Genomic DNA, 9,399 nt, shown 5'->3' with positions numbered 1-9,399 from the left:
CTTTTTTACATATCAAGCTTCAACACTAGATTGCCCTCGCGGATTTTCCTATCTATATCCCTAAAAATCTCTTGGCCAAGGGCGATATTTTCGGCAATCATTCACCCCCTCACAAAAGCCCCTTGCTCTGGGGAGATAAGCTTCGGGAGGATAGCGCTGAGTTTGAAGGTAATGATGTTAGCAAAAATCTTGTAGATCACATTGCAGAGGCTAATCGTCCGGAAATCAGCAAATCTCTTCGCCCTGCGGATTTAGGAATCAAACAAATAAGGGTAGAGGTGAAAGCACGAGGAAGGTTGCTATCGTGGAAGAACTCGCCAACTGCTTTGTGGATGTCGGAACCCACCATAGACCAGCAGGCCGAGTAGAATGCAGCAGACATTTCGTCGGGACTTGGGGCACCTTTTTTTGGAAGGGAAAGGACTACCGATTTAATTTCCTCCAAGGAGGGGGGAACCAAAAGCTGAGAATTGTCGTCTGGCGTGATTGGGGGGGGGGGTGTGTGCAGATTGCCTGGTGCCATAGTTGAGGAAGAGGAGAGGAGGGATTTCATAAAATTCACAGCCTCCCTCTTAATTTCCTATTAATTAGCTGTCATCGCCCCATATTCCAGTTTTATGTAAAATATCTCTTCTATACGGGCTTTGTTCGAGGCTGAAAGGTGGCAAAACTTGGTATTTCTATCTCCTTTTAACTAGCTATTACGAGCCTTCTACTTCCAAAAAATTTCTTCTGCTAGCTCCCAATGATGAAGCCTTTGTTTAGCTACAGCAAGAACCACTGAAGAGATGGTATCTATGGAGGATTGAGCATTGGATTCTAGCTGAATGAGGTTCTGCTCCGCTTCTTTCATGTGTTGGAAAACATTTCCAAAGACCTCTTTGTTCCAGGATCTTAATGCTATCTTGACTTACCTGATTTTCAGCATTAGGTTAATCAACAGTTGCACATTTAGGTCGTTGGACCAAGCTTTGTTCACTGTTTGGAGGAATGAATCTTCATGCAGCCACATGTTCTAAAAATGGAATGGCTTGGGAAAGGATGAAGTAGTTTTGGAGAAGAAAACAAGTAGAGGGGCATGGTCCGAGTTCATTCTAGGCAGGTGGATAACTTGGAAGCCCAGAAACTGATTTAGCCATGCCCCATTGCAAAGGACCCTGTCCAGCCTAGCCCAAACTCTGGAAGAGCCAGCTTGGTTGTTGCTCCAGGTAAATCGATTACCGATGAAACCTGCATCCATTAAACCCGCCGTATCAACTGCTGCCTTGAATTCAGAAGAGCTTGCAGAATCTTGGGCTTCTGCTACCCAATCTTTCTGTGCTATCTAGGACCGCGTTGAAGTCTCCACAAACCGCCCATGGACCAGAGGTTGAGGATGCTAGAGCCTCTAAAGAATACCATAGAAACCTCCTACTATACTTAGAACATTTAGCATAGACAATAGATAGGTGAAAATTGAAAGGGTTTGCCTGCGAAGATACATTGAAAGAAACCAACTGGTTAGTCATCCCCAACACAGAAATGGAGATAGGATCCCTGTAGAAGATCTAGATATTGCCGCCTACTTCTTCATTGTATATTGAGTTATGGAATATTCCAAGCTTCAGCCCAATTCCTACTCTTTTCCTATTACTAGCCATAGGCTTAAGGACGCCAATAACAGAAGGCTGGTGATCTCTAATCAGCCTCTTGGAAGTTCTGATTGTAGCAGAATTAGCCATGCCCCTGGCATTCCAAATTAGGACACTATCCATCTGAAACATTTCCTGAGTTAACCGCTCTTCTTTTCAATTTCCTGAGTCTATAATTCCCTGCTGTGAATGCTGGATAAAAGTCAGCATTGGTGCTCCTGGATTGGTCAGCCTGGACCTCGCTGAGAATAGGAATGATTACCCTGGATCTAATCTCTGGTCGATTGAGAGAGGGGGTGGCCCAAACGTCTTCCTGAGGAAGGTCTCTGCCGAGGGAAACTTGAGAAATTTTGATAGCAGTAGGGCTGTTTCGATTCTCTTTGGATGCCAATTTCAGAGGTGTTCTTACCGAGACACTTGTCTAGCGCACTACTCGCGAGCTGATATGTTGAAAGATCGACTGAAAGATCTAATCGTCTGTACACTGAGATGCAGCCATAAGTAAGGCTCTTGCAGGGGGGGGGGGGGGGGGGTCTGTTCTCCCCTGAGAACTGAGAAGGAGATGGGGTGTTGCTAGGGGAGTCATCTGATCTGAGATAACCCTCAGAAGCATTGACATCCAGGTCCTTGAGAGGGGAGTGACCCTCTGATTTGGAGGTCTGACGTCTCATGCTAGAGCTAAATGGAATAAAATACCTCCCTGTCTAATGCCCCGCCCCTCCAACTGGAGGGCTACAAAGGACCACACCAGGGGAAAGGGGTAATTCATTAGATTGAGTCGGGACAGAAATGCGCACCTGAGTGGGAGAAGGCTGTTGAGAGCTAGGCTATAGGGTTGTCGAGGAGTCCCCTACAGTAGGAGAGGGAGCAGCTGGACCCTTCTTCACCTGGGCACCAGGGCTGATAGCTTCAGATCGAGAGGGGAGCAAAACACAAGCTGGGAGGGTTGCCCTGTCACTGACTGGAGGGTTATCATAGCTCATTGGGGCAGGTCCCAAAAGCAGATTTTGTAGCAGGCCCTCTTCTGCATTTCCACAAACAAGAGAGCAGCATGTCTTCTGAGGTAAACTAGGTCTAACATTTCCGCAGATAGTTTGTACCTCCCCACCTTCATCGATGGATGTGCCTCTGAAACTCCTCACAACCCAGTCCCTGGTACTCTCTGGGGTTGACGTTCCTTTTTCTCTAGAGGAGGAAGGCATCTTAGGGAGGCCTTGGACGGGGTTGCCTTCCTTTTCTGCCTAAATGCTAAAGGATTTCCCAGCCACCAGAAGATCAATCGAGGTATTGAAGTCAGTATCCGACTTCATCCTAACTCTAACCTTGGCAAATTGCTGAAAAATTCCATACCTAGCATTTGTGTCAATCTGTACCACATGCCCAAAGGAGCTTCCCGACTCCATAATAACATAGATCAGCCAAGTGTGGGAAGGAATCCCAAGGATACGAATCCAGCCTTCTTTGAGGATCAAGTGGGAATCAGGGGTCCAGGGGGTGAGTTCCTCTAATCCCATCTCTTGCAGAAAAGGAGGTCCTCAACAAAGTCTGAGAGTTCCGATTTGGACTTGAAGATTAGGAGGAATCAGGACATGGAAATCCTGGCCACATCTATGGTAGATGCTTTAAATCTGGAGGCCTCAAACCGTCGATTAACACTAGGATGGAAATCTACTTTCCTCTCAAGGATCCCACTACTCCCAGCTTAAGCTCCTTCATCTTCCGAGACACTGCCTCCGAGTCGGCAACTATGCATTTCTTCCCTGGATGGTTGCTGCTCGGATTTACTCTGGGTAGTTCCCAACCTCTCTGGGGAATGAAATGAGGGGATGAAATAGGCCCTGTGAAAACACCCGATTTCTGGGGATGCCGGATCTGGGGAGCTAGAGAGGACTGAAAGCCCTTCTTGCTTCTTAGCCTAGCTACCTGAACGGTGATTAGTCTTTCGTCAATCCTTTTGCCATCAAGAACACCCTTTCCGCCGACACATCATCTTCATACATGAATCAGATGAACGCAAAACCCCTGGGTTTGCTAGTACCTTGGGCCAAAGGAAGGAAAATCTCAGAGACTCTTCCATACCTTTAGAAGATTTTAATCAAATCTTCAGTGGAGTAGGAGAATGGGAGATTACCCACGAAAAGGCATTTTGGGCTCTCAAATATTTTTCTTTGATCCGTTTGCAACGGAAGCCTGTTTCTGCTTAAGGAGACAGGGCGGTAGTGGCGGTCTGGCGGGCGCCCACGTATCTGGAAACCTCTCAAAAGTAGTGGTATGATCTTAAATATTTACCCTATGTGGCTTTAATGAACCGTCTTCACATAACCTTGCGATGGTAAATTTCACTTGGAGAACTATATTTGGCCACTAGCTGAATAGGTTACCTTTAAATATCATATTTATTAGTCTCATGAGCTAGGGATGGTGGAATGAGACACTATGCCTGAGCTGTCAGCCTATGTTGGGTGAAAAACCCCCCATAGCGACCTTTGAGCTTTCTAAAAATAGTTGTTTGAAATTGGAATAATAATGGTTGGGCTAATCATGCATTTTCATGGCATACAGACTTTACCGAGTGGTTAATGTACGACACAGAGTTTCTTGGGTCACTATGGGCTGTACCATAGAGTATTTTATCGGGTGATCCTAAATTAATGTCATGTGCATTCTTACCACTATGGGTTGTCCTTGTCACATGGACTTTTCCCGGTGTCTAGACCTCCTTAGGGCGTACCTTTGAGTACTTTTTTGGGAGACTAATTCACCTTAGGTGTCCTCATTACATGATTTTTTCTAGGTGGCTAGTTCTCCTTGGACGACCTTTTTGCCAGCAGGATGTGCATCCCCAGGTCTGTGAGCATAAACATGCATTCATGCATTTAAACAAGATTATCTTTGTGAAATTTATCTGATGAATCATATCTGATTTCTATGATAATCATTATGAAATATTTGTTATACATTGTTCCTGATAACTATGCTTAATTATTCTGATGATACGATAAATCTTGGGGGTTATACCTCATTGGGATAGCCATTGATGCTATCAAACAATATTCAGGTTGCAGGAAATGCAGATGATGCGCATACTGGTATTTATGTGGAATAGGAGGAACCAGATGATCTTGTGACTCTCTATTCCTGATTTCAGTTCTATTTAATTTGTACTGTCACGTTTTGTAAAAGTTAAAATATTGGTTTGTATAAGTTTATGGGCAACTACTTGATTATTAGATTTTGTAGATTTGGACTCCCTCTTGTACTTGATTTGCTTATATTTCACTAAAATTACTAACTCTGATAAAAGAAAAAAAAATACGTGATATTTGAGCCACCGTTAAAGGTTAACACTCGGGTTTTTGGAAAATGAGTAGTGTACTCGGGTTTCGAGAACCGGGGTGTTACAATGAAACAAAAAAATGAAAAATGAAAGAGAGAAAGAAAGCTGTTTTATTGCTGAACTTGGAATGAATAAAACGATTACAAGGATGCCTTTTTATAGGCTTTCACCTCATGTGACATGACTAAAAATACCCCTTTAGATGGTTCCTAGGGTTAGCTAAATATAGAAAAAATCTAAGAAATAAATCTGTTGCAATCTTCACACGGTCTTGACATGGTTTTGGATCGATTTAGAAGAATCCACGGTTTCCAATGAAGTGTTGGTCACCAAAACACTCCCTAATCTCCTACTTGTAATTTCAATCAATATCATTTGGATTTGAATATTTTTGTGTGTGGAGATCTCATTTCGCGGAGCCTCCTTTCTTCCGAAAGTTGTTTGGCAAACCTGTAAAAAGAAAACCATGGAAAAAAACAACCATTAGTTCCTGATGATTAAAATTAATGAGGGTTTTATGTTTTCACCTTTTAAGAACTTCTTCGTTGGTGCCTTCATTCTTGACAGGTTCGAAGATGCCCGTCTCTAAATTCACCCTTGAAACTGGTTTCTTCAACAACCCTTCGCCGACTTTTACAAGATTATCTAAGTTTTCCTTGGTTGCAATGTCAAGGGATGAAACGGTCCCACTTAATGTATCATCCTAGCATCCCATTCAAGCACATTGGTTAGGCAAAAGCAACAGTCGCAATTAGAAATTTCCGGTTCAGAGAAAACATGAACACTTACTTGAATCCGAAGGTAGTTAGATTCTGAATGAAGGGCTTGAAAGAGCACTGATATGTGGATGTCAACCATATCGGCACTCGCCTGAGTGAACACATCCAGCAACGGAGTGGAACCATTGCTAAGCAACCATCCAATAACACCCCACTTGCTTGCCTGGGTCGCACTGTACTTCTCATCCTTCTTCATCGAACCAGTTCCCAGCGAGATGACTAGAAATCTACCATAGTCCATTGGTTTGATTGGGAAGAAATCTGGGTTCCCTCGGAAAACCTCCCTTGTAACTTCACCCATGGCCACCAATGCCTGAAACCATGGTTTAGAAGTTGTTTTAGTGTATGGTCATTTGATGTTGAAAATGCAAAGAACATGTGGAAGTCAAGTATCTGACAGTGGTGTGGTTTACCGGATTATTAGCAGCTACACCGCCGTCGATGAGGTTGAATTCGCTTATGTTCCCTTTAGAATCTTTGTTTTCGAAACAATAGGTGGGAAGGTAAGTTGGAGCGGCAGATGTGCCAATGCAGATATCCGAGAGTTCTGCATCCAAATATGGTCTAGATTTTACCTGTACGAGGAAGAAAAACATGGTAAGGTTGAGCAGCAATAAACAAACCCTAGATGTAAAGGTTAGAGAAACAAAGGCCAAGAAAACCCTAAACTCAAGGTACATGGAGAATCCCTAGGATTGGCTTATGGGAAAGGGAAGATATCGATAATATATCAGTTTGGGGAAATGATAGAGAACCTCATAGGTGGAGAAGATGGTGGGCTGCAGCTTCTTGATGTCGAAAGTTGGAATGACAGCGTTCGTCAAGGTCTGGTGCAACCGTGTCTTTCCTAGCTTTTCTCTGCAAAGTCCATGAAGATACTTGCCATTGTATTTGGGTCCTGCTATTGCTTTGAACATCTTAACAGCTGAAGAAAATGGGCCTCTGCAATTGACAGCAACACAATCAAGAACGTGTTAGTGAATTGCAATTCAATGCCACCATGGAAACTGTTATTTTATTGATGCTGCCATTAGCACCTGCATTGTGGGAAGATTTTCGGGCAGTGAGTAATGTAGAAGTCCTTGATATCTTTGGCAGCAAACAAAGGACGGTTATTCTCATTAGGTGTGGTTAACATGGCAGTTACGAGGCCACCCGTGCTTGTCCCTGCAATCACGTCGAAATAGTCTGCAAGTCTCACATCCTCACCATCCAGCTCCTGATCCAAAAATTCTCATTGACATTAAAAAAAATGAAATCATGGATTTCACAAAATAATAAATGTACAAATATTATAATTCAGTAATCATGTTATTCTTGTACTAAGGTCGCGTTTTGATGCATAAGTGAATTGAATTGCAAACATTCAATTTAGTCAATAAGAAGTAGCAAAAATTAGTGGTGCTTCCCAGTAACCAAAATAAGGAAGTTGGCCTTAGATTGCAGTTACAGTCCTTCCAAGTCCGTCTTGAAAGTAATGTCATTTGATCGACGACCTTCAATATGAAGGCTAAGGAATAGTGATTAATTCTATAGTGCATCCAAATGCACCCTAAGCTTCATAAGTGTAATGAGTTAGGATTTTCCAAGAATATAGTTTACTTGAAGCTGCGACTCCAGGACGCTTAGAATGGTTGCTGGAATGAGTCCTCTGATTCCTCCTCCATCGATGCTTAGAATAGTGATTAGGTTTCCAAAAGTTGGGGGCTGGATTTGATTTATTATAGAGGCTTCTCGTTCCATGAAGGATTGAGAAAGGCAGCTTTGATCAAAACTTGATAGAGAACGAGGAAATTTGAGGAGTATGTGAATAAGGCAGCTGTATGAAAACAAGCGATAGAGTAGATGATGAATGTTATCGTTGCATGAACGGGTACTTGTAGGCATGAGGAGGGGGAGGAAACTGCTCCGATTCTTCGAAAATCATCGTTAAGTTCTTATCCTATTGCAGTTGGATTTTGACGCGACTTTTCAAAGTCGTAGGCTGCGGTATAATTTCTCGCAATATGGATTATATTCGGATGGTTAAGTGGTTACAAATTAGGTCCACCTCGCAAATGATTCAAACCCTAACAGTGCCTTTGAATCCACGGAAGAGAATGAGAGGTTCCTACCCTTCCTGGTGTGAGAAGTGTAGGTAAGGACTAGGGAGTTAGTTGAACTTTACTGTGGATTTAATGTTTACAGGAACCATTGAGCCAGCAAAAAAAAAAAAAGCTAGTGCAGAGGGCCCACTTAAATATATGGATAACATTCACATTAGGTCCATGTCATGGTTTGAATGTAGGGTTGATCTTTAAATTCAATAACTTTCCAAATATTTAATTATTTTAAGTACTCCTTTGGGCGGTTGTGGGTGAATCACATGCCTCATGGAGAATGTGAGGGGGACCAAATGGAAGCATCCATGGTGCAAAATGATGCAGGCCACAGAACACATTAGGTCCGATCGTGTTGCAGCCCTCCATACATGGATCCAATATTGATAATTACCATGATGGCCCAGTGAATCCAAATAATAATAAAAATAAAAAATAAAAAAATTCAAAAGGCACAATTTGGGCGAAGATGTCGGGAAGCTTCGAATCGACCTAACATTCCTGTGGGCTCAAAGTAACATTCAGAACCCACATGTGGTTCAACGATGCCCTCGCGCAGACAGCACAGTGCAGGCATGAACAAAGAGTGATACGCCACGGCAACGCCGCAGACAGCACAGTGCAGGCATGAACAAAGAGTGATACGCCACGGCAACGCCGCAGACAGCACAGTGCAGGCATGAACTACTGATACGCCACGACAACGATGCCCTGTAAAATGCAACTTTTAAATTTGATTTTTTTTTTTTTTTTTGGATCAATAGAAAGTTTCATTCATGAAGGAAAGAACTACATACATAGGACTAAAATTATTAAAAAATAAATATTCTACAAGGTTTCATAATAAGGCCATTCCATTTAAATAATTATCATAATTTTCTTTTTTATCTAAATAATTGCACTTAATTTTCTATAGTTTTATTTAATATTTAATATTTTTTCATTACTAATCTTACCTGTAGTTTCTATAAACATGCAGCATTTTATATTTACAACACCAGTTTTCCTCCGATGTTCTTATGTAATAGCTTGGCCAACACAGGTTTTACGACTTGGTCAACGGTTCGAGCTGAAGAATTTTCATAAGTCAACGATCGGATCAGAACTCCATAAAGATACGAGAGGGCGGGCCGGTTTTCGGCACGCGCACGTGAGTTTAGGTCGTCGACCTAACTGTCGTGGAGGAAAGGTCCGAGTTGATAGAACCGGAATATGGTAGAGACGGGTATCCACAGCACACGTAGCATGACTTATTATCTGGACCGTCCATCTAGCTGACCCTGCTGTGGATGAAAAGTGGTTTAAAATAAATATGTATCCGAGTGTCCTGCCTATCTGATCGGTGGCCTTCAAAGAGACGGTCAGAAACAAAAGAGTGAGTGTAAGTGAAGAAAAGTGATGTGTGGGATTCTCTTATAGGGTGATTTTTGAGAAATGGGGCATCCATGGATGGTCCCAATTGATACATTACCCTACCCAGTGTACAGGACAGAGAGGGTTCTGCCATAATCGGGTCCTTCAGGTTTGGGCTGTCTTTATAAAACTAGAAAAGA

The 9,399-nt window shown here is 42.7% G+C and overlaps 1 protein-coding gene across 1 annotated transcript; it reads right to left on the bottom strand.

Moving 5' to 3' along the window:
* Positions 1-5,491: 5,491 nt before the first annotated feature.
* On the bottom strand, positions 5,492-7,550 carry LOC131244367 (patatin-like protein 2). Its single transcript, XM_058243988.1, has 6 exons — positions 7,350-7,550; positions 6,785-6,966; positions 6,503-6,689; positions 6,161-6,322; positions 5,758-6,060; positions 5,492-5,671 (listed from the first exon to the last, which is right to left on the bottom strand). Exons 1-6 carry the CDS (start codon positions 7,488-7,490, stop codon positions 5,492-5,494), a joined length of 1,155 nt encoding a protein of 384 aa, XP_058099971.1. The 5' UTR covers positions 7,491-7,550.
* Between the last annotated feature and the right edge of the window lie 1,849 nt (positions 7,551-9,399).

The sequence above is a fragment of the Magnolia sinica genome, chromosome 4, assembly GCF_029962835.1.
Source record: "Magnolia sinica isolate HGM2019 chromosome 4, MsV1, whole genome shotgun sequence".
NCBI classification, from domain to species: Eukaryota; Viridiplantae; Streptophyta; class Magnoliopsida; order Magnoliales; family Magnoliaceae; genus Magnolia; species Magnolia sinica.
The sequence above is the reverse complement of the archived record's forward strand: the minus strand, read 5'-3'. Positions and strand labels throughout refer to the sequence as shown.

Coding starts and splice junctions, on each gene's coding strand:
- LOC131244367 (XM_058243988.1), bottom strand. CDS start 7,490: ATGGAACGAGAAGCCTCTATAATAAATCAAATCCAGCCCCCAACTTTT. Junction 6,690..6,784: donor AAAATCTTCCCACAATGCAG/GTGCTAATGGCA, acceptor TGTCAATTGCAG/AGGCCCATTTTCTTCAGCTG. Junction 6,323..6,502: donor CCATCTTCTCCACCTATGAG/GTTCTCTATCAT, acceptor TTCCTCGTACAG/GTAAAATCTAGACCATATTT.